General features: G+C 40.3%; 1 protein-coding gene and 1 long non-coding RNA gene across 3 annotated transcripts in view; one reads left to right on the forward strand and one right to left on the reverse strand.

Annotated features, from left to right (window-relative positions):
- Positions 1–3,376: 3,376 nt before the first annotated feature.
- The window catches only part of LOC148352550 (uncharacterized), a 41,208-nt gene continuing 18,626 nt past the window's right edge, over positions 3,377–25,958 (reverse strand). Inside the window, exon 3 of one of the 2 annotated variants that reach the window (XR_015852644.1) lies at positions 3,377–3,626. This is a non-coding gene — a long non-coding RNA (uncharacterized LOC148352550). Of the gene's footprint in view, positions 3,627–3,662; positions 5,431–25,958 lie in introns of those variants that run through there. The other variant, XR_015852645.1, reaches the window with a different exon arrangement.
- On the forward strand, positions 5,352–16,442 carry LOC148352551 (beta-crystallin A2-like). Its single transcript, XM_088352286.1, has 5 exons — positions 5,352–5,502; positions 8,015–8,198; positions 10,169–10,310; positions 12,888–13,030; positions 16,062–16,442. The coding sequence occupies exons 2-5, from the start codon at positions 8,041–8,043 to the stop codon at positions 16,207–16,209; spliced, it is 591 nt and encodes a 196-aa protein (XP_088208412.1). The 5' UTR covers positions 5,352–5,502; positions 8,015–8,040; the 3' UTR covers positions 16,210–16,442.

The following is a 25,958-nucleotide window of genomic DNA, read 5'->3' on the forward strand; positions in this document are numbered from 1 at the left end:
ATAGAGAAAGTAAAAGATTAAATAAAGAAAGTGAGAGAAAAGAGATAACCAAAGATAGATAGATAGACAGAGAACAAAAGGGGAAAAAGATGAAAGGAAAAAAGACAGAAAGAAAACAAGAAAGAAAAATAAAACTGAGAGAACTGAGGGAGAGAGAGAGAGAGAGAGAGAGAGAGAGAGAGAGAGAGAAGGTTGGAAGAAAGACAGAAAGGAAACAAGAAAGAAAGAACAATAAAACTGAGAGAACTAAGAGAGAGAGAGAGAGAGAAAAGAAAGAATACTGTGAAAGAGAACATAGGGAAAGTAAAAGATTAAATAAAGAAAGTAAGAGAAAAGAGATAACAAAAGATAGACAGATAGACGGAGAACAAAAGGGGGAAAAAGATGAAAGGGAAAAAGACAGAAAGAAAACAAGAAAGAAAAATAAAACAGAGAGAGAGAGAGAGAAAGAGAGAAAGAGAGTGAGTGAGAAAGAGAAAGAGAGAAAGAGAGAGAGAAGTAGAGAGAGAAAGAGAGAGGAAGAGAGAGAAAGAGAGTAAAAGAGAGAGAAAGGGAGAGAGAGCGAGTGAGTGAGAGAGAGAGTGAGAGAAAGTTGGAAGAAAGACAGAAAGGAAACAAGAAAGAAAGAAAGAACAATAAAACTGAGAGAACTAAGAGAGACAGAGTGAACAGAAATAATACTGTGAATGGGAAAATAGAGAAAGTAAAAGATTAAATATAGAAAGTGAGAGAAAAGAGATAACAAAAGATAGATAGATAGATAGATAGATAGATAGACAGAGAACAAGAGGGGAAAAAGATGAAAGGAAAAAAGACAAAAAAGAAAACAAGAAAGAAAAATAAAACACAGAGAGAGAGAGAACAGAGAGAGTACTGTGAAAGAGAAAATAGAGAAAGTGAAAGATTAAATAAAAAAAGTGAGAGAAAGAGAGAAAAGTGATAACAAAAGATAGATAGAGACAGAGAGAACAAGAGAGAAAGAAGAGAAAAAAATAGTGCAAGATAGAGAGAGATAGAAATACAGAATGAAAAAGAGATAGAGAAAGACAGAGAAAAAAGAGAGAGTGAGAAAAAGAGAAAGAAAAAATGAGAAAGAAAAAAAGAGAGTGAAAGAGAGAAGAAAAGACAGAGAGAAAAGGAGGGACAGAGATAAAAAAAGAGAAAAAGAGAGAGTGAGAGGAAGAAAGCAGGGGAGGGGAGGGGAGACAGAGAGAGAGAAAGAGACAAAATAGAAAGGGAGAGAGAGAGTTAGAAAGTGAAAGAAAGTAAGAAAGAGATACGGGGCGGCAGTAGCTCAGGAGGTAGAGCGATCGTTTTAGGATTAAGGGATCCCAGTTCGAATCCCGGCTTGTCCTTGGGTAAGACATTGAACCCCCAATTACCCCCAATAAGCAGGTTAGCGCCTTACATGGCTGCACACATCACGGCCGCTATTGGGAAATGTGAAGCACAATGTAAAGCGCTTTGGGAAGTCATTGACTTGAAAAGCGCTATATAAATGCACATCATTTCATCATTTCATTTCATTTCATTTCATTTCACGAAAGAGGTAGTGAAAAAAAGAAATAAGAAAGAAAAGTAGTGACAGAAAGGTGGAAAAAGACACAGAATGATTGCCGTAGTGCACTTTCGTCAAAATGGCTTCGGCTCCACAGTGACATCCAACGGTGAGCTATTACGAAAAAAAACAACTAAGTGTTTTTTCCTAAACAAATTATTCGGAATGACGTTCACATTCAAACTAGTTTACACTAAATTATTGTCAATGAATGTTTCCATAGATTTAAGGTGCTCATTGTTTGCCTTTTACGTAAAGAGCCGAGCACAAAAGCTTCAGTGTTTATTTTTTTCCTGCGACATCTGCGTCTACCTACGCTTCACCTGCTTAAAACCTCACCTGCCTGCTACACACACTCCCAAAACAAAACAAACACGCACATACACGCCCGTTCTCCGTCCATATTGACTGCCATCTCCATTTGACCGCTAGATGGCAGACTAACGGAGGTAAAGGGATTTTTCAAAACCCTTCGCCCTCATTTTGTCCTGGCTCCCACAGTCCGCCATTTTAATCTTTTTTTTACTGCCTTTTCTTATGTATTATAAATTTCGGCTAGCTTTTTTGTATTCGTGCCATGTTGAATCGTGACATACAATACAAAACACTAAAGTGGAAGGTTTTCGAGGATATTTTTGCATGAAATGTCAGTTTAAGGCAGGCGTGTCAAACTCGTTTTAACTCGGGGGGCCACACGATAGAACAAACATTCTGTCGGGGGCCGGACTAGTAGATTGAAGAGAAAGAAAAAGAGAGATAAAGAAAGAAGAGAAAGAGGGAGGGAAAAGGGCAGGACAAAGAAAGAAAAAAAGGGAGAGAGCGTGAGAAACAAAAGAGATAAAAAGTCGTGAGAGAGGGGGAAAAGAAAGGGAGAGGAAGAAAGAAATCCAAAGAGAAATAGAAAGACAGAAGGAGAGAAAAGAGAAAAGAAAGCGCAAAGGGTAAGAAGAGAGAAAGAGAAAAGAGACAAAGAGCAACAAAGGAAGATGAAAAGAGAGACACAGAGTGAAAGAGACAGAGTGGGAGAAAAGGGGTAGAAAAGAAAAAATGAAAGAGAGAAAGAGATGGAGAGAGAGAGAGAGAGAGAGAGAGAGAGAGAGAAATAAATACAAGTACAGTGTCTTTGTGAGAGACACCTGGCTTTGGCATCCACAAGTTGACATATTTCAACCTGCAGCTTGTTTTTCTCTTGCGCTTCTCTGACTGTTGTCTCACGGGCCTGATTTGGCCCACGGGCCGCCTGTTTGACACCTGTGGTTTGAGGTCACACTCCTGTCATGGTGGCGACATGAGAAAAATAATTTGAACATGGACCTGTCCAACTTGCTCGCGCAATCATTCTCTCATCAGCGATTTGGCCACATTCAGCGCAACAGATGAGGTGAGTTTTACCATATGGGGGAATTCTTCTCTCCCAAATTTGAAATTGGTTATGGCCACCACTTTTCTTTTCTCTAGTGGTGAAAAGAACACAGAACAGAGTCAGGGACGATGCAGCCCAAAAGAAAAATGAATGTGTTAGAAGAAGGAGTATTATCATTCATTTCACTCATCTTGCACTTTTTGCCTGTCATCTGTGTGTCACCGGGTGTGTGTTGTGCTTCGTGTTTTCAGAATTTAGGAGTTAAATGCCTTCACCATTGTTAGGAAATAAACTATTATTAATGTATCGTTTACCAAATTGTTCGAATTAGTTATCTGACTCCGTTAACCAAACATAACTTTCACTCACCTAACAATGCATGCTCTTTTCTTTTTGTGAAAAGACGGACAAGAGACCGGCATTTTCACACGGGGGCAGATTTATTTTCTTAAAGTATTTAACTAAGTGAACTCCATCGAATTAGTCGAATTAGTCTTCGTCCAGCCGCTCTCTTGTTCTATCTTCTCCGATCTTCTCAAGTCCTTCAAGCCCACGCCTTTTTCCCAAGCTGGTGTGTCAGCTCCTCCCATGGGCGGGCCAGAGAGTCCCCACGTGGACTCCACCTTGTCTCCTCGATGTCTGGACCCCGAGCGATTATCAAATCAATGCCTGGCCTCCTGCGTCTTGGCCTTCTCCGTCAGAGTCCTGTTATCAACAGAACTAAACAAAACATTCGCATTCGGAACGGCGTGACCTGTCATTGAACTTAAGCCTTGTCTGTGAAAAATCTTCATTCCATTCAATAAATATAACTTGTAAAAAATCTTTTAAGGTAAAATGTATATCTAGTCCTGTTGGCTTCCTCAAGCGGTGATCATTAACTCTTACTGGTGCAGTTAGCAGCTTGAAGGATTTTATACATTTGGCTATAAAGGATTTTGTACGATCAAATACAAATTACATTTAAATGCAAAAGATATTCACTGGCTGAGCTGTGGGGCGAGGTCAATGCAACCTAGTAAAGAATTTTGTTTACAGGAACAGCGGGGAACTGGGACAAAGGGCTGATAAGATAATCAGCACCTCTTGATGCAGACAGCCCTGGTGACGTAGAATCGCTCAGGGATGTTTTGACCATTTCAGACACCGAGGCGAGGGGGCTTTCCTGGCATGCCCGTGGGAGGAGCCGGCACACCAGTTGTGGAAAAAACGTGGGCAGAGGAGGAAAAAAAAGAAGATCGAGAGAGGAGGCTTGACGGAGACTCAAGCGACTCTAATTCAACTAATTCGAAGGAGTTCACTTAGTTAAATTGTTTAAGAAATTAAATCTGCCTCCGTGTGGAAATGCCGGTATCTTGTCCATAATTTCCCATCAAGAAATGAGCACGCATTGTCAGGAGAATGCAAGTTGTGTTTGGTTAATGGAGTCAGATAACTCATTCGAACAATTTGGTAAATTATACACTTTAATATTTAATTCCTAACAAGCTGAATGTGAAGCGGCCGGGATGAAGATAAGCTCCTCCAAGTCCAAGACCATGGTACTCAGACGGAAAAGGGTTGCATGCTCTTTACGGGTCACCGATAGATTCTGCCCCAAGTGGAGGACTCCAAGTATTTCGGGGTCTTGTTCACCAGCAAGGATAGGATGGAACGGGAGATGGACAGACGAATGGGTGCAGGGTCTGCCGTCATGCGGACCCTTACCGGTCCGTTGAGGTGAAGAATGAGCTTAGGATCTTTGTTCCTACCCTCACCTATGGTCAGGAACTGTGGGTCCCAGGTACAAACCACTGAAATGAGTTTCCTCCCTTAGAGATAGGGTGAGAGATATGGTCACCCAGGAGGGTGAGTTGCTGCTCCTACGCATTCAAAGGAACCAGCTGAGGTGGCTCGGGCATCTCATAAGGATGCCTCCTGAAGCCTCCCCCAGGAGGTGTTCCGGGCATGTCCCACAGTCAGGAGGCCACAGGACAACGTCTCTAAGCTGGTCTGGGAAAATTTGGGGATCTCGTCAGATGAGCTGGATGAAGTGGCTGGGTATAGCGAGGTCTGGGCTTCCCAACACCGCTGAAGATCATGGATGGATGGAAGGATAATGGTTAATACTTCAGGAATTTCATCTATCACAAACTGTTTTTGGAACGTCACCACGTGATGAACGAGGGTTGGGTGTATTCCTTCACGTTCTTCGGTTGTTCCCAATCTCGTCTACGTAAATGTTCCTAACTTCTTCTTCTCCCCCTTTTTTCTACATGTATCTCCAGCTCTCTATGTGAAAGCGAACAATCCAGAAAGGATCTGCTCCAAGAATGCCTCCATTATCCCCCGTCGCCAATCAAACTGTCACGTCAGTCGGCCATAGTGATGACTTAGTGTCCGTCGGGCCCCAGGGGACAATGGCCCCTGGAAGCCTCCACAAAGCACCGGGCTAATCCCGCCTTTCAGCGGGGCCTGCTGAGTGTGCAGGGACGCAGGGTCGGCTCTCACCCGGGGCGGGGGCCCGGCCCTATAAAAGGAAGAGCGAGGGGCTTTAGTTCCTCATTGATTATACCGGATCTGTCCCACATCAGTGCCGTCTGTAAGTATGTGCATATATTCCACTAGCAGTGTTCATTTTAGCTGTGAAAAGTGATGGGTCCCGGGGACTCGCATGCTCAAAAATCTATGGGTCCCAACAGAGATCTAGGGGTCCCCAAAATTTTGTGGTATCGAGGTTGAAATTGTAAATCGGCGACAAATATATAATATAAATCTATATATTCATTCAGTTTTAATCATCACAGTTTATTGGTAATACAAATCAGTTATCACTTCAGATTTTTCAGTTCACAACAATATTGCGCATTATTCAAAATAATATTGCTGAAATAATTATATGAATCTATATTTTCATTCAGTTTTAATCATCACAGTTATTTGGTAATACAAAGCAGTTATCACTTCAAATTTTTCAGTTCATATATTCTTTGTGGTTTGCTGTCCCGCCATAGTTGTAATGCCTTCTCAAGGTCCAATCCATTATCCTCCTCATAGCGTAACCAGGAATATAATTGAGTCCATTTTGGAAGAAAAGTCCTTGCTAGGAGTATTCTTTTGTTTGTTTTCTTTCGTCGAATCGTTGGCTTCAACACACGTGTTTTCCTTGCCTTCGCGATCTTCCGAAGAATTTCTCCGCCGTTTTTTCGTGCCGGAATTATTCCCGTTGTTATCACTTTCTGCAAGTTTCGACTTATTACTGACACTGAAGAAATGACCAATTTTGTGATGATTTTCACATAATACTAACTTTTTTCGGAGGCATACTTAGCCTTCACCTTCCCTCGACGACAAGCACCACAACAATGACGTCATCTCGAAACAACGAGATCTCGTTGGCCGAGATCGGCGTGCAGACGAAAACTCGAACCGCGAGACCAAAACAACAATGGCGGATCTGCCTGACGAAAAGTTTGGAGTGCGCTTAAATCTTTGTTTACCGCAACATTCTAATAATCGAAATCATAGTTTTAGATCAGGCCTTGTCAGAGTGTGAGGTGGAAAAATGTAATAAAATGATCGGATATTCCTTAGATTTTTACTGACATCACAATGAGAATAGAATAACAAATACTCTTATTTTGAAATTCAGAAACAGATTTCCTTTACTTTAAAATCAACACTGGAGCCAACCGATCAACATTATTTTTGTGTGAAACTGACTCTTCTGAAAGAGTGGATATTTAAACATTTTTTTTGTATTATATTTTAAGTTTGAACCTCAAAATAACCACATTTTTCCGTACAGCATATAAAAAAAAACATTAAAAGTTGAATTTAAAAAAATATATTTTTAGAGTAAAAAAAAAAGAATACAGTCAAATATTAAAAAATATTTCCCAATATTCTTGGACTTTAATATTATAATAAAATAAATACTTCACAGTAAAAAAAATGTAAGAAAAATATTCAAACGACAACAAAATAATAGAAAGATGATGAAGATGAAGTATTAGCACAATACTCATTTCATTATTATTTTCCTATCTAAACATCTATCTATCTATGAATCTAACGATCTAGACATATATCTCTCTAGACACCTATCTAGACATCTATCCCTCCATCTAGACATCTATTTATCCATCTAGACATCTATTTATCTAGACATCTATTTATCTACCTAGACATCTATCCATCTATCTAGACATCTATCTATAGACATCTATCTATCCATCTAGACATCTATCTATCTATCCATCTAGACATCTATCCATCTAGACATCTATCTAGACATCTATCTATCTAGACAACTATCTATCCATCTAGACATCTATCTATCCATCTAGACATCTATTTATCTAGACATCTATTTATCTATCTAGACATCTATTTATCTAGACATCTATTTATCTAGACATCTATTTATCTATCTAGACATCTATTTATCTAGACATCTATTTATCTATCTAGACATCTATTTATCTAGACATCTATCTATCAATCTAGACATCTATCTATCTAGACATCTATCTAGACATCTATCCATCTAGACATCTATCCATCTAGACATCTATCTAGACATCTATCTAGCTAGACAACTATCTATCTAGATACCTATCTATCCATCTAGACATCTATTTATCCATCTATCTAGACATCTATCTATCTAGACATCTATCTATCTATCTAGACATCTATCCATCTATCTAGACATCTATCTATCTAGACATCTATCTAGAAATCTATCCATCTATCTAGACAACTATCTATCTAGACATCTATCTATCCATCTAGACATCTATTTATCTAGACATCTATTTATCTATCTAGACATCTATCCATCTATCTAGACATCTATCTATCCATCTAGACATCTATCTATCCATCTAGACATCTATCCAGACATCTATCTATCTAGACATTTATCTATCCATCTAGACATTTATCTACCTATCTAGACATCTATCTATCCATCTATCTAGACATCTATCTATCTATCTAGACATCTATCTATCTATGTAGACATCTATCTATATCTAGACATCTATCTATCGAGATGGAACGCGTTTTCCCGCTATTCCGTAATGACAAATTCTTTCTCCGTGCAAAAGAGCCATTTTGGACGGCCGGAGCAGCCATGAATACTCAGCATTTGGAGCAGATGGGCCAGTTCAAGATCACCGTTTGGGAGGAGGAGAACTTCCAAGGCAAGCGCTGCGAGTTCTTGCTGGAGTGCCAGAACATTCTGGAGCGAGGCTTCAGCAAAATCCGATCCGTCAAGGTGGAGAACGGACCGTGAGTAGGAAAACCCGCACCCGCGTTTTGGAGGTCACTCTGTAGCAGGGGTCTCAAGGTCAATCGCTTTGGGGTCCATGTTCCTCTTGCACTTCTCTCACAATGGTGTCTTGCGGGCTGGATTCAAACCCTGAATGGGCCTTATCTGGCCCGCGGGCTGCACGTTTCACACCCGTGCCCTACTGCCCCTCCCCCCCTCCCTCAAAAAAAAGGGCCATGTAATTTTTCCTTTCCACACTGCCGTGTTATTAGCCTGTTATTGCACGTGTGCTTAGCATGCATGGAGTGCATCTGCTGGCTTGCAGCCATATTGTGGCTGACTGACTGGCCATCAGATAAGGTTTCCTTCAGCTGCAATGAGCAGAATCAAATGTTTGCTTTGTGTCCTGCCGGGCAGCTGCGAGCGCCGTCGCTCGCCAAACATTGTCTAAAAACCCGAACGGCTCGCCAGACGTCATCTAAAAACCTTAACAGATCACTGGACGTCGTCTAAAAACCCTAATAGATCGCCAGATATTGTCTACAAACCTTAATGGCTCAACAGACGTCGTCTAAAAACCCCAACTGATTGGCAGAAATCCTCTAAAAACCATAACAGATTGCCAGACATTGTCTAGAAACCTTAAAGACTCACCAAACACTGTTTAAAACCCCATCAGATTACCAGACATCATTTAATAAACCTTAACGCATAACCAAACTTCCTTAAAAAGACGTACCGGACCGCCAGGTGTAATCTAAAAACCTTAACGGATCGCCAGACGTAATCATAGAACCTTAACCGCTTACCAGACATAATCTAAAAACCTTAACAGATCACCTGACATCGTCTAAAAACCCTAACAGATCACTGGCCTTCGTCTAAAAACCCTAATGGCTCGCTAGTAAACGTCTGAAAGCCTTAACGGATCACCAGACATTAATCTAAAAACCTTAACAGATCACTGTACGTCGTCTAAAAACCGTAACGGCTCGTCAGACGTCTGAAAACCTTTACGGATCACCAGACATCATCTAAAAACCTTAGCAGATCACTGAACGTCGTCTAAAAAGTGTAACAGCTCACCAGACCTTGTCTAAAAACCCTAACGGCTGACTAGAACACGTCTGAAAACCTTAACGGATCACCAGACATTATCTGAAAACCTTACCGGACTGCCAGATGTAATCTAAAAGCCTTAACGGATCGCCAGACTTAATCTAAGAACATTAACCGCTTACCAGACATCATCTAAAAACCTTAATGGCTCACCAGACGTCTTCTAAAAACCTTAGTAGATCACTGGACATCGTATAAAAACCGTAACGGCTCACCAAACCTTGTCTAAAAACTATAACGGCCCGCTAGACGTCTGAAAACCTTAACAGATCGCCAGACATAATCTAGGAACCTTAACCGCTTACCAGACATCATCTAAAAACCTTAACAGATCACTGGACATCATCTAAAAACCCTAATGGCTCGCCAGACGTCTGAAAACAGACATTATCTAAAAACCCTACCGGACCGCCAAATGTAATTTAAAAACCTTAACGGTTCGCCAGACGTAATCTAAGAACCTTAACCGCTTACCAGACATCATCTAAAAACCTTAATGGCTCACCAGACGTCTTCTAAAAACCTTAATGGCTCGCTAGACAGCGTCTGAAAACCTTAACGGATCACCAGACGTTGTCTAAAAACACTAACGGCCTGCCAGACACCTTCTAAAAACCTTAGTAGATCACCAGTAGATCACTGGACGTCGTCTAAAAACCGTAACAGATCACTGGATGTCATCTAAAAACCCTAACGGCTTGCCAGACAACGTCTAAAAACCTTAATGGATCGCCAGACATCATCTAAAAACCTTAGCAGATCACTGCACGTCGTTTAAAAACCGCAACGGCTCACCAGACGTTGTCTAAAAATCCTAACAGCCTCCCAGACACCATCTAAAAACCTTACCAGCCTGTGTTTCCTCCGGTAGATGGGTAGGGTTCGAATACCCCGAGTTCCAGGGCCAGCAGTTCATCCTGGAGAAGGGCGACTACCCTCGCTACGAGGCCTGGAGCGGGAATAGCGGATACAGGACCGAACATATTCTTTCCATCAGGCCCATCAAGTGTGCAGTAAGTATGTTTTTGTCTATATAAATAGGTATCGAAGAACCCCAGGATACGGCATTAAATCGTTCGGATGTGGGGATCGTAAGGTGGAACGGATGTATAGAGGGGGATAAAAACCTAGGGTTATAGCTCATGTGTCCCTAACCCCCGGTAACTGTTAAAATAACAAAAGATTATGTATAAAAACTATTCACCTGTAATATACATGTACATACCGTATTTTCCGCACTATAGGGCGCACCGGGTTATAGGGCGCACCCCCAAAAAATAGTTTTTGGTCCTATATCTTCCATAGATAAGGCGCACCGGATGATAAGGCGCTACAATGGGAACGTGGACAAAACAGTCAGATGGTTCAGTCCAACTTATTATCCCCTTAACATTCCCAAAGCTTGCAAATGCGGTGTCCGTACGATGTCACTCAAATGCATCGTTCCGAATATCATTCGGAAGGTTAAAGTCTGGGGATTCAAGAAATGCCAACCATTCCTTAGTTTCTATTTTCTTTTTCGCTCGCAACTTTACTGTGCATATGACAATAAACACTTGGAATTGAGTTGAATTCACTCAACTCATCGCAGCAACATCAAGATCGTTCTAAAACAAGATACCGGGAAAATGTAAAGCCGCATAGCTCACCTAAGTTCTCACGTTCAATAATGATACGCAATCATGGTCTTCTTACAACCGTGAGTGAAGTAAATCCAGGAGAGTAAAATATTTACAAATACAGACTAATGAAACATGTTTCTTTATGGCGTACTTTAGCAAGCTTACTATTCAGTCATCTTTTTCGGCCAATTGCAGGGTTTGTTTCGGCCCTCTAGCCAATCCGAGGCTCCGAATAACTTTAGCCAATAGCGATCGATTTAACGGATGATTGACACATCTTGTTCGGCCAATTGCAGGCTTTGTTTTGGCGCTCTAGCTAATCCGAGGCTCCGAATAACTTTAGCCAATAGCGATCGATTCAAATGATGATTGACACATTGGTTAGCCAATGAAACGCCGGTATATAAATCCCAGCATACACCGCAGACTACTCCACGTTCGGGGGAAAATCGAGTCGGCGGCTGTTGCGTAAGTTGCGAGACCATGCGAATTTAATATTGAGCCATATATAAGGCGCACTGTATTATAAGGCGTAGGTCAGCTTTTGAAAAAAATTAAGACTTTTAGGTGCGCCTTATAGTGCGGAAAATACGGTAGTTAAATAAGATTATAAAAATAAATAAATTTTTATTGATCGTTTGTCTGACGGTACGAGCTGGTATAGTGGTGTTCGTGGGTGGACGCAAACATTTTCATGCCAATTGATATTCTACAAAACACTTACAATTAAAGATGTTTTTGATATATTTATAATGTCCAAAAGAAGAAAAAAAGACAGGAAAAAAAGAAGAGATACACAAAGGGGAAAAAAGAAAAAAAATGAAAGAAAAATGAAGTAAAAAGCTGGAAAACTCAACAAAATGTTAGTAGTATGTACCAAAAGATACATTTAAAAAAAAGGAAATCTCGTGTAATGGTTGCAAAAAAAAAAACCTGACATTTGCGGGCTGTACAACCTTTCGAACATTACAATAGACAATTGATAGAAATTTGGAAAAAACTAACTAGTGTTGCCGGAAAACCAGCAAAGTGTGATTTTATTCAGGTTTTGGTTGCCAGAGTTGGGATTCAGACCCTTGGAAGCTCAAAGGGGACATTGGCCGTAACCAGCGTTGGGTAGGGTTACTTTAACTTGATTACTTTCAATTACTTTTGGATTACCCCAATACCAAATATGCTAATAAAAGACAAAAGAAACTAAATATGAAACAAATGATGACTCACAACACGTGGTAAGCTTTCTCTCCTGGCTTTGATCTCTTTGATCTCCGGCAAAACTAACATAAAATGCGACCAGGGTTGGGTAGGGTTACTTTAACTTGATTACTTTCAATTACTTTTGGATTACTCCATTACCAAATATGCTAATAAAAGACAAAATAAACTAAATATGAATAAAATGATGACTCACAACACGCGGTAAGCTTTCTCTCCTGGCTTTGATCTCTTTGATCTCCGGCAAAACTAACATAAAATGCGACCAGGGTTGGGTAGTGTTACTTTAATTGGATTACTTTCAATGACTGTTGGATTACTCCTATACCAAATATGCTAATAAAAGACAAAATAAACTAAATAGGAATAAAATGATGACTCACAACACGTGGTAAGCTTTCTCTCCTGGCTTTGATCTCTTTGATCTCCGGCAAAACCAGGGTTGGGTAGGGTTACTTTAACTGGATTACTTTCAATGACTTTTGGATGACTCCAATACCAAATATGCTAATAAAAGACAAAAGAAACTAAATATGAATCAAATGATGACTCACAACACGTGGTAAGCTTTCTCTCCTGGCTTTGATCTCCGGCAAAACTAACATAAAATGCGACCAGGGTTGGGTACGGTTACTTTAACTGGATTACTTTCAATGACTTTTGGATGACTCCAATACCAAATATGCTAATAAAAGACAACCATGACAGTCCCGGAACTAAGTTCTAAAACCCTGAAACTGTATTTCCCCACAGAACCACAGCGACAGCAAAGTGACCCTGTACGAGAAAGAAGACTTCCAGGGCCGCAAGTTCGAAATGTGCGACGACTACCCCTCCCTACAGGCCATGGGCTGGGCCACCAAAGAGGTTCCTTCCATCAAAGTCAACTCCGGAGCGTAAGTCGGACACAAAAAAATCACCACAATAGGCCTGGGCGATATCACCAAAAATTGCTATCGCGATATAACATTTCTTTATCTTTTTTTTCCCCATTTTAAGTCTAATTTTGGCCCCTGAACGAAAACCACAAAACCAGCTCATTTAACAGATCTTTGATGTCAGAACAAAGACCAGTTTTGCGCACGCTGCTTGGCCCTGTGGCTAGGACCTTGACTCAGCCTCTTGGCTGGGAGCAAGTGTCTCGGCCTCTTGGCTTTGTAGTGTATTATGATTTGACCGATAACGGATAATTGATAAAGAATATAGAACAATAAACCTCTACAAAATCCCCCCCTCCTTTATAGTTACTACTTCTTACAAACAGTTACTGAATTACTCTATCTTCAAAGTAACCATTCACTAGGGAAAGTAACTATTTCCGATGCTTTAAAAAGGCGTATGTCAAAAAATCTGAAATTTTCTGAGCAGGATTCGAGTTAGATGAATAGAGAAAAACAGACATAGTTGTGTTATAGATTTTTTTTCATATTTATGGCAACTTCCCAGCTACACATTTATCCTACACTTGAAGTGTCAACAAAAATAAAGCTTGCGGGATTCAATCCCTTAGCAGGCCCGATCTGGCCCGCGGGCCGCCTGTTTGACCTAGCGGGTGACAAACAGGAGCAAAAAACGGGACAGGCGAAAAAGGGCTTGCCGTGTAAAAACAGAGGTTCGCAGACGGACCGACAAAAGGGGACTGACAGGACAGAGTTTAAATACTGACAGGGAGCCAATCCCTCAACAAGCTGCAGCTGGCGCCACACGGGCGGGGCCAATTGGGCGCCATGGCAATCGTGACATTCAGTGTATATCAGGGGTCTCCAACATGGTGCCCACGGGAACTAGGGTGCCCCCTAAGGCCAGCCAAGGTGCCCGCGTACGTCTTCTGCAAAAAAGCTCACCGCGCTGGGTCATTGTGATTTTCTAGTAAAATCCTTTTTTTTAGTGGTTGACTGAGACTGTTTAACTTTTAATAATGAACCTGGTATTAATATAGTAATGACATTTTGGTTATTTTAGAAATGGATATCACACTGGGTGCTCTTTGTGCTAAAAATAACAAAAAGTAGCGCTTGAAAAAGGGTGGAGACCCCTGGGGTATATTATCTGATCCGATATAAGGAATTAAACATGGATCTTTTCCGTTTTACCTCGAAATTATTTCCGATATTTGACTCCACTACTGGGCAGCGCAGTGGTTAGCGCATGTGCGGCACAGTTCATGTCATGGGAACCTCCTGCGTGGGTTCAAATCCAGCTCCAGACTTCCTGTGCGGAGTTTGTATGTTCTCCCCGTGCTTGCGTGGGTTTCCTCCCACATTCCAAAGACCTGCATTTCAGGTGGATTGGCCGGTCCAAATTGTCCCTAGGTGTGAATGAGCGAGTGAGTTGTCTGTCCCTGCGATTGGCTGGCAACCAGTTCAGGGTGTCCCCTGCCCACTGCCCGATGAATGCTGGGATGGGCTCCAGCACCCCCGCGACCCTACTGAGGATAAGCGGTGCAGCTGATGAGATGAGATGAGACTCCACTACTTGAAATTTGGTTATTTGCAGTGGGAACTAAACACATTTTTGAATTAAGAAAAAAAAAATGCTGAACAAATCTGTCCTTCAAAATAAAACGCACAGAAAACATGTTTTCCTTAAATCTAAATAAATGATTATTCCTTGGTTGTGTAACAGTGCCGATTCATTAGCATACGACTGGTATCGGTATCGTTACCTCATATCGATACTCCCCTTAAATAGACTCAGGCTCTGCAAAACTACTTTGCCTAAGGTAGAAAAACAATCAACCCCCGTTTAGCATTGACAATATGCGAGTGCCGAGGGGCGGGGCACTACAGAAAAGAGTGTTGCTAAGCAACCCAACAGAGTACTTCCCATTGGCACCCGTAAAATGACAATGTATAATACATTAAGTCGTTTCTTTCGCATTGGAGTTTACACCAGCTCTGACCAACTCCGGCTTTTCGCTCTTTCCAGCCGATCCGGGAGTATCCAAGTCAAGTCATACTTATTTGTGACGCCTTTTATCACAAAAAAAGTCTCAAAGAGATAACCGATAGACCGCCCGTGACTAGAAAATGAAACGGTAGAAAAAAAGTGGGAGGTACTTAAATCACGGGACTAGGTGACCATAAGTGGCCAGATAATAAAAGCATGGTCATTGGCTTCTGTAGTAATAATTTTAACCTACAAATATAAATTGTACAAAAGGAGTGGCTCGAGAAGGAAACTGTAGAAAAAAACACTAGTACATGTGTTTGTTGTGGTTTATTGGAGTCGAGCTTGACATAAGGAGAACCCATTAGTTTAAAACGGGAAATTCCAGGCTTGTTTCTCCCGAGTTTAGATGTCAGCGAGTGTTACTAATAAAAACACCCGCTTGGTTTGGATTAGCTTGCGAAATAATAACATTCCCCTGGCAAGCTGATAGGAGTTTAGATGTCAGGCCGACCCCAACGATTTTCTTGGAAATTGTGTAACTTTGGAGAATCAAAAGAGGACGAAAACATTCTGAAAAAACATTGTCAATTCCCGGAAAGCATGCACATTGAGGAAAAAACAACGCGCTAAGTAACATGAGATGTTGTCTGAGGGTATAAAAAAGCTGATTGTCTCTTAGACGAATGAGAGCTCTGTTTAGGAGTCTGATGAAGATAAATAAACGGTTCTCCCTCTCCTGCCAAGATCTCCCTGCATCTTGTTTTTATGTTTTGGGGCGAAGCAATAAGGTCTTCTCCGAAATGTTTTTTGATTGAATCAAATCAAAAGTATTTCATTTGATGACTGACCTTGTTGTGAGTTGATCAATTTGTTACCTCTGGGCTTCCGTAGTGTGACTTAGCAAACGCGTCACCTCCATTTTAAGCGAGTGATGAATTATTACACGCTGTCGCTTTAAAATGAAGCCGAGTTTCGACATCCTACCTTTGACTTGGTATATAATAACGAAACACGTGTATTTTGTGTTTCTGACAGCTGGGTGGCGTACCAGTTCCCCGGTTACCGCGGTTACCAGTACATCCTGGAACGAGACCGACACCAAGGCGAGTACAAAAACTACAACGAGTTCAGTACCCAGGCCCACACCAATCAGGTGCAGTCCATCCGGAGGATCCAGCACTAGACTCCGCCCCCGGAAACCCAAAAACTGAATCCCTTGTCCCGGGAGACGGACCGGATCCGAGCGCCTGCTTCTCGCGTTTACCGAAATGGGAAATCAAGTATTTTCTTCAAAAGGAGAATTCTGGGAAACGGTGTTTTGACATTTGAAGTCAATTTATGATTTTTTTTTCAATATTGTACATCGCAGTTCAAACTGTTGAAGCAATAATAAAAGACTGAAAGAAAAAAATATAATGCTTCGTTTTTAGATGAAATGACTCAATGATTCGTGACCAGAACAGGAAACAGGACCCACTCGCGTAACGTTACTCACAGTTTTATTGGGGAGGAGGGAAAGGAGTGCACACACGATTCAGAGATCGCTGGTCCCGGGGAGTAGGTGGCTCTGAACGCGGAAGTGGGACTGTCGTGGCGAGCGATGGTGGTGTCGGGAACGGAAAAAGTCGAAAACCAGGAGAGGAGAGTAGACGTGGTCGAGATCAAACAGATTGTAGCGGGAGAAAAACAAGAGCAAAAACACAGGAAAGGCAAAAAAGGGCTTGCCGTGTAGAAACAGAGATTCGCAGACGGACCGACAAAAGGGAACTGACAGGACAGAGTTTTAAATACTGACAGGGAGCCAATCTGTCAACAAGCTGCAGCTGGTGCCACACGGGCAGGGCCAATTGGGTGCCATGGCAACTGTGACAGAAGCTGACGCCACATGGGCGGGGCCAATTAGGCGCCATGGCAACCGTGACAGAAGCTGGCGCCACACCCCAGGGGAAATTTGGGCGCCATGGCAACCGTGACACAATGTAGGTTAGAAATGTGTTCAAACCAGAACGGAATCAGGACCCAATTGCGTAAATTTTTCTCACAATTTTATTGAAAGAAAGAGGAAGAGCCGTGCCCACGATCCGGGAAGTAAGTCGCTCTCGTACTCGGATTGTGATTCCAATACGGAAGTGGATCTTCCGTAGCAAGCGATTTCGGTGTCAGGGACGGAAAAACTGGTTGGTAGTCGGGACTGGGAGAGCAAGGCGTGGTCGGACGAGAGCGATTCCAATTGCCTCAGTAGCTATCGGACGGATGGGGTCGATACCAAACAGACATGATTGGTATTGAAACAGGATATCGAAATTAAACAGGACAAACAAGACGGGAACAAAAACTGGAGAGGATAACAAACAGGACAAAAATAGACAGAAACAAAACTGGAAACTGATATTTTACAGGACAAAATAAACAAGAACAATACTGGACAGGAAATACCAACAGGAAACAGGACCGAGTCATACGCCACGTCTTGCGGGGCAGAGGTTCGTTGACGGACTGACAAAGAGTGAGAGCACTTAGCTTAAATAGATGGAAAGCCAATCTGTCAACTAACTGCAGCTGGCGCCACACGGGCGGGGCCCATTGGGCGCCATGGCAACCGTGACACTGAGAATTATTCCAACACATCTACATTTTTTTACTCTATTTTGTTGAAATAGGCATTCTATACAATGTTGATAAGCTTTGATGCCAGTAAAAGAAGAGAGATCAGTTCATTTGAGGAATTTTGCCCAAGACACACCACAACACCCTAGTGTCAGGACCAGAACGGAGACGGGACCCACTTGCGTTACGTTTCTCTCAGTTTTATTGGAAGAAAGGAAAGGGTTGCACACATGATCGGGTGATCGCTGGGCACGGGAACCAGGTCACTCTAAAAACAGAAGTAGGACTTCCGTGGCGAGCGATGGCGGTGTCGGCGACGGGAAAAAAACGGGTCAGTAGCTGGAACAGGAGAGCAAAAAAGCGTGGTCGGGATCGGAAACAAGTCGAAAGCCAGGAGAGGAGAGTAGACGTGGTCAGGATCAAAAAACGGGTCGAAGCCGGCAAACAGACGGGACCAAAAACAGGAAGGAATCTGGGTCGAAAAGCTTGCCTTGAGTAAACTGAGGTTTGCAGACGGACTGACAACAGGTGACAGATGGACGTGGGTTTGAATAGTGACAGGGAGCCAATCGGAGTCCGAGGCAGTTGCCGCCAAAGGAGCGGTCACAGGTGCATCACATCGGTAATCGTGACACCTAGTGGTAAGTGATCCAACAACAACCAAGTAAAAATCAAACCGAGTATACCCCGGCAGGGTTGGGTAGGGTTACTTTAACTGGATTACTTTCAATGACTTTTGGATGACTCCAATACCAAATATGATAATAAAAGACAAAAGAAACTAAATAGGAATCAAATGATGACTCAGAACACGTGGTAAGCTTTCTCTCCTGGCTTTGATCTCTTTGATCTCCGGTAAAACTAACATAAAATGCGACCAGGGTTGGGTAGGGTTACTTTGACTGGATTACTTTCAATTACTTTTGGATGACTCCAATACCAAATATGCAAATAAAAGCTAAAAGAAACTAAATAGGAATCAAATGATGACTCAGAACACGTGGTAAGCTTTCTCTCCTGGCTTTGATCTCTTTGATCTCCGGTAAAACTAACATAAAATGCGACCAGGGTTGGGTAGGGTTACTTTAACTGGATTACTTTCAATTACTTTTGGATGACTCCAATACCAAATATGCAAATAAAAGCTCACGTGGTAAGCTTTCTCTCCTGGCTTTGATCTCTTTGATCTCCGGCAAAACGAACATAAAATGTGACGGAAACGAAATGAAAATAAATACAAACAGCTTGCCAACATCATTTTTGCCCTTCCGTGTATTCCGTTACTCCCCAAGCCTGCGCAAAATTTAGTCATTTTATTCATATTGAGTTTCTTTGGTCTTATTAGCATATTTGGTATTGGAGTAATCCAAAAGTAATTGAAAGTAATCAAGTTAAAGTAACCCTACCCAACCCTGTACATTACCTACAATGGAAAATTACAAACAATGGAATAGACTGAAAACATGGATCTTTGAAACGTGACTATGTGTGTGTGTGTGATGATTACTTGTATACAGTGGAACCTCGGTTTTCGAACGCCTCTCAGTTCGAACAAATCGGAGTCCGACCAAAAATTTTGAGAAATTCTTGCTTCGCTGTTCGGTCAAAAAGTCGGAGTTCGAACGCCGGTAATGCGTGAGTGCGTACTCCTAGGGTGCGATGCTGAGCGGCGTACGGGTGTTTTAGCCCCTAATTATGCCTCCGAAAAAAGTCAGTGCAAGCAGCAAAGTTGCTACAAGTGAAAAAAGAAAAGTAGTGCGTACAACTATTGCATTTAAGAAAGAAATAATATCTCCACCGTCCACCTGCGCCTTCTGCTGACCACCACAAAGGTAAGAAATCCTATGCATAATTCTTTTCTTTATCCTTTTTTTTTAATTTTTACACGTTCATGTTAGCGTAATCTTTCGTACGGAAGATTACGATAACGCGAACGTACGATTAGCCTGCGTTAGCTTTAAGTTTACGTTAAACATTCAAGGTAAACATTCAGGGTGTTGGAACGGAGCCCAACATTCAGGGTGTTGGGATGCAGCCCCCTTTCCAATGAAGCGCTAGCCACTTGTGGTGCTAAATGACTTGTAAACGACCTGATTTTTTTATTTTTACACATTCGTGTTAGCGTAATCTTTCGTACGGAAGATTACGATAACGCGAACGTACGATTAGCCTGGGTTAGCTTTACGTTTACGTTAAACATTCAAGGTAAACATTCAGGGTGTTGGAATAGAGCCCAACATTCAGGGTGTTGGGATGCAGCCCCCTTTCCAATGAAGCGCTAGCCACTTGTGGTGCTAAATGACTTGTAAACGACCTGATTTTTTTTTTTTTACACGTTCATGTTAGCGTAATCTTTCGTTACGGAAGATTACGATAACGCGAACGTACGATTAGCCTGGGTTAGCTTTACGTTTACGTTAAACATTCAAGGTAAACATTCAGGGTGTTGGAATAGAGCCCAACATTCAGGGTGTTGGGATGCAGCCCCCTTTCCAATGAAGCGCTAGCCACTTGTGGTGCTAAATGACTTGTAAACGACCTGATTTTTTTTTTTTTACACGTTCATGTTAGCGTAATCTTTCGTTACGGAAGATTACGATAACGCGAACGTACGATTAGCCTGGGTTAGCTTCATGTTTACGTTAAACATTCAAGGTAAACGTTCAGGGTGTTGGAACGGATTAAAACAATTTACATTATTTCTAATGGGAAAAATGATTTCGGTGATCGAACAAATCGGTTTTCGAACAGGGTTCTGGAACCGATTATGGTCGAGAACCCAGGTTCCACTGTATTAAAATAGAAAAGCAGGTTAAACAAGTTAATTTCATAGCAACTAAAAGTAGCTTACTTTACAAATCCCACAAACCAGCATCGAAAAACGTTTCGCCCCTGTCTTATAGGAAAGGGGCGCGTATGACCAAAATGAAAGTTAGCTGGAAAATGAAACTCAACTGGAACGGGATTTTCCCGTTAACGGGCTCCGACGCGAAAACCCAGAACGGGCCGTCGGCGACCCTTCACACGAAGGTTAAAACGGTTTCTACTTTACAGTGGCACGCTAGATCCTGGAGCGTGTTTGCGACACAAACAGGAGCAAAAAACGTTTCGCGATCCAGGACGTGCGATTCCGTGTCACACGCCCCAAAAAATAACAGGATATTTTAATCAAGCTGGGACTGTGTGCACAAGGCGCACACCTTTGTCAAATATGCCTTCCTGAAGATTAAAACGGGAACGTTGACACTCCGCGGGGGACTAGGTCGGGGACACGCTCCCACGCATGAAGGTAGGTTTGGAACGTCGGGGACGGGGATTCCGAGTCAGGGGCCCGTTCTTTTGAAATACAGTCTCGTACGATTGGTCTTGAAACGCAGAAAGAAAAATAATATATTATTGATATTTTGTTTTCTAGTGTTACTGTAGTGGTATTTTTTAGTACTTTTGTTGTATTTCTGTAGTATTTTATTTATTTTAGTATTCCGTTAGTATTTCTGCGGTGGTATTTTGTAGTATTACCATTCTATTAGTAATTTTGTAGCATTTCCAGCATTTTTAAAGTATTTCCATCAAAGAGTTTTCTTGCATATCTGTAGTATTTTTTAAAATATTTTTGTAGTTGTATTTTTGGAGTATTTTATTTATTTTAGTATTCCGTTAGTATTTCTGCGGTGGTATTTTGTAGTATTCGCATACTAGTAGTATTTCTGTGGTGTTCACGCGGTATTTTTAAAGTATTTCCATCAAAGAGTTTTCTCGCATATCTGTAGTATTTTTTTAAATATTATTGTAGTTGTATTTCTGTAGTATTTTATTTATTTTAGTATTCCATTAGTATTTCTGCGGTGGTATTTTGTAGTATTCCCATTCTATTAGTATTTTTGTAGCATTTCCAGCATTTTTAAAGTATTTCCATCAAAGAGTTTTCTCGCATATCTGTAGTATTTTTTTTAAATATTACTGTAGTTGTATTTTTGTAGTATTTCATTTATTTTAGTATTCCATTAGTATTTCTGCGGTGGTATTTTGTAGTATTCGCATACTAGTAGTATTTCTGTGGTGTTCACGCAGTATTTTTAAAGTATTTCCATTAAAGAGTTTTCTCGCATATCTGTAGTATTTTTTTTAGATATTACTGTAGTTGTATTTTTGTAGTATTTTATTTATTTTAGTATTCCATTAGTATTTCTGTGGTGGTATTTTGTAGTATTCCCATACTAGTAGTATTTTTGTAGCATTTCTGTGGTGTTCACGCAGTATTTTTAAAGTATTTCCATCAAAGAGTTTTCTCGCATATCTGTAGTATTTTTTAAAATATTATTGTAGTTGTATTTTTGGAGTATTTTATTTATTTTAGTATTCCATTAGTATTTCTGTGGTGGTATTTTGTAGTATTCCCATACTAGTAGTATTTTTGTAGCATTTCTGTGGTGTTCACGCCGTATTTTTAAAGTATTTCCATCAAAGAGTTTTCTCGCATATCTGTAGTATTTTTTAAAATATTATTGTAGTTGTACTTTTGGAGTATTTTATTTATTTTAGTATTCCATTAGTATTTCTGCGGTGGTATTTTGTAGTATTTTTGTAGCATTTCTGTGGTGTTCACACGGTATTTTTAAAGTATTTCCATCAAAGAGTTTTCTCGCATATCTGTAGTATTTTTTTTAAATATTACTGTAGTTGTATTTTTGTAGTATTTTATTTATTTTAGTATTCCATTAGTATTTCTGCGGTGGTATTTTGTAGTATTCCCATACTAGTAGTATTTTTGTAGCATTTCTGTGGTGTTCACGCAGTATTTTTAAAGTATTTCCATTAAAGAGTTTTCTCGCATATCTGTAGTATTTTTTTAAATATTACTGTAGTCGTATTTTTGTAGTATTTTTTTTTTTTAGTATTCTATTAGTATTTCTGCGGTGGTATTTTGTAGTATTCCCTTACGAGTAGTATTTTTGTAGCATTTCTGTGGTGTTCACGCGGTATTTTTAAAGTATTTCCATCAAAGAGTTTTCTCGTATATCTGTAGTATTTTTTGAAATATTACTGTAGTCGTATTTTTGTAGTATTTTATTTATTTTAGTATTCCATTACTATTTCTGCGGCAGTATTTTGTAGAATTCCCATAGTATTATTCTTGTAGCATTTCTGTAGTGTTCACGCAGTATTTTTAAAGTATTTCCATCAGAGAGTTTTCTCATATCTGTAGTATTCTTTTTAAATATTACTGTAGTTGTATTTTTGTAGTATTTTGTTGTGATATTTCAGTAGTGTTATTTTTGTATTATAGTATAACTGTAGTGGTATTTTTGTAGTACCTATGAAGAAATCTATTTGAAGTACTTTAATAGGAATATTTTTATAGTATTTCCGTCGTATTTCTGTACTAATTTGTAGTACTACAGTAGTTATACTTTGTAGTGTTTCTGCAGCAGTCTTTTTTTTAGTATTTGCATGGTAGTATTTTTGTATTATTTTGTTGTGATATTTCAGTGGTGTAATTTTTGTATCATAGTATAACTGTAGTGGTATTTTTGTAGTACTTATAAAGAAATGTTTTTGAAGTATTTCCACAGGAATATTTTCCTAGTATTTCTGTACTACTTTGTAGTATTACGGTAATTTTATTTTGTAGTGTTTTTGTAGTGTTTCCGCAGCAGTCATTTTTTTAGTATTTGCATTGTAGTATTTTTGTAGTATTTATGTAGTACTGTGAAAGTATTTGCATGGGCCAATTTTTAGGTGTATATCCGTAGTATTTTTGTAAGATTACTTTTGTTTTGTAATATTTCTGTGGTAGTATTTCTGTAGTTGTATATCTGTATCGTAGTGTTACCTTAGTAGTAGTAATATTTCAGTATTTATATGGTATTTTTTATTTCCTTTTGAAATAAAGAGCCCAAAAATATATTAGGTCCCTGTTTTATACACTAAATCTTATATTTAGTTTTGCAGTAGTATTTCTGGAGTATTATTTTTGTTGTAGACAAAAATAGGGACGATGGGGAAAATGTTGGAACCCAAAAACATCTTTTTATTTGTAGTACTTTATTTGCTATCTTATACTGTATACCGTCAATATAATGGGACCATTTTCGTTCGGTGGGCCTGGTGAAAAAGCCTAGCAATACGCATGTGGCCCTCAGACCGTAGTCTGCACACCTCTGAGTATTCTTCACAATTCTTAAGCTATCGCTCAATGTTAGCTATGCTAATCCAAGGCTTGTTTAAAAAAATAAAAAATAAAATAAAATCTTCCAAATGTGTTTTACAGGAAGTTCAATTTCAAATTATAAAACAGAGCAATTATTTAATCATGAAAAAAAAAACAAAATGGGGGAACCGGTCGCTGAAGATACATGATCATGAAATTTGTACTTTTAATTTCAAAATCACAGGATGTTAAAGTGACAGTGTGTAATATTTCACCGCGTGAGGTTATCGTAGCTTTGGATAATAGAATTCACTCGCAGCGATCCATAGCATGCTGTCAAGTGGCTGACATGAGTGGCTAGAGAACGAAACAGTGGAAAGAAGTGGAAGGATAAACATGAAGTAGTATGCTTGAAAGAGAAAAAAGAAGAATATTAGGATAGATTGGATATATTGATTCAACTTTTCCCTGGCTTTTTCCAGTCATACCTTTCTTTTTTTTCTCTCTTTCTTTGTTTCTATATTTGTTTCTCTCTTAGTTTGATTTCTTTCTTTTCCTTCCTTCCTTCCTTCCTTTCTTCCTTCCATTATTATTATTTCCTTCCTTCCTTCCTTCCTTCCTTTCTTCCTTCCATTATTATTATTTCCTTCCTTCCTTCCTTCCTTCCTTTCTTCCTTCCATTATTATTATTTACTTCCTTCCTTCCTTCCATTATTATTATTTCCTTCCTTCCTTCCTTTCTTCCTTCCATTATTATTATTTCCTTCCTTCCTTCCTTCCTTCCTTCCTTCCTTTCTTCCTTCCTTTCTTCCTTCCATTATTATTATTTCCTTCCTTCCTTCCTTTCTTCCTTCCATTATTATTATTTCCTTCCTTCCTTCCTTCCTTCCTTCCTTCCATTATTATTATTTCCTTCCTTCCTTCCTTCCTTCCATTATTATTATTTCCTTCCTTCCTTCCTTCCTTCCTTCCTTCCTTCCTTCCTTCCTTCCTTCCTTCCTTCCTTCCTTCCATTATTATTATTTCCTTCCTTCCTTCCTTCCTTTCTTTCTTCCTTCCATTATTATTATTTCCTTCCTTCCTTCCTTCCATTATTATTATTTCCTTCCTTCCTTCCTTCCATTATTATTATTTCCTTCCTTCCTTCCTTCCTTCCTTCCATTATTATTATTTCCTTCCTTCCTCCCTTCCTTCCTTCCATTATTATTATTTCTTTCCTTCCTTCCTTCCTTCCTTCCTTCCTTCCTTCCTTCCTTCCTTCCATTCTGACCCACCAAGGTAAGTTTAAGTCCCCTTAATGTCAAGAAACGAAACAGGATCAGGACCCAAACGTGTGACATCTCTCACTCAAGCTTTTTATTTTACGGGAAATGGGGAGTCGTGCACGTTAGGCAGCAGTCTGGTTTGGAATGATAGGAAGCCAGAGGCCGACGAGATCGATACCATTTGCCCGAGCAGATATCGGACAGATGGGGTCGATACCGGACAGGACGGGACAGACAGGATTGATATCAAAACAGGATATCGAAAATAAACAGGACAAACTAGACGGGAACGAAACTGGAAACCGATATTAAACAACAGGACAGACAGGATTGAAACTGGAACATGATATCGAAATTAAACAGGACAAACAAGACGGGAACAAAACTGGAAACCGATACCGATTGCCTGAGTAGCTATCGGACAGATGCGGTCGATACCAGACAGGACACGACAGACAGGATTGATATCAAAACAGGATATCAAAAATAAACAGGACAAACAAGTCGGGAACAAAACTGGAAACCGATACCAATTGCCCGAGTAGCTATCGGACAGATCGATACCAGACGGGACGGGACAGACAGGATTGATATTGAAACAGGATATCGAAATCAAACAGGACAAAGTAGACGAGAACGAAAACTGGAGATGATAATAAACAAAACAAAAACAGATGGCAACGATACCGGACAGGAAATGCAGGCAGGAAACCGGACAGAGTCAAAACTCACGTCTTGCGGGGCAGAGGTTCCTTGACGGACTGACAAAGGGTGAGCGAGAGCACTGAGCTTAAATAGAAAGAAAACCAATCCGTCAAAGAGCCGCAGCTGGCGCCACACGGGCGGGGCCAATTGGGCGCCATGGCAACCATGACACTTAAACGGTTACAATTAGCCAAGGTTACAATT

The sequence above is a fragment of the Urocampus carinirostris genome, chromosome 14 (assembly GCF_059441175.1).
Source record: "Urocampus carinirostris isolate Australia breed hairy pipefish chromosome 14, RoL_Ucar_1.0, whole genome shotgun sequence".
In the NCBI taxonomy this organism is placed as follows: domain Eukaryota; kingdom Metazoa; phylum Chordata; class Actinopteri; order Syngnathiformes; family Syngnathidae; genus Urocampus; species Urocampus carinirostris.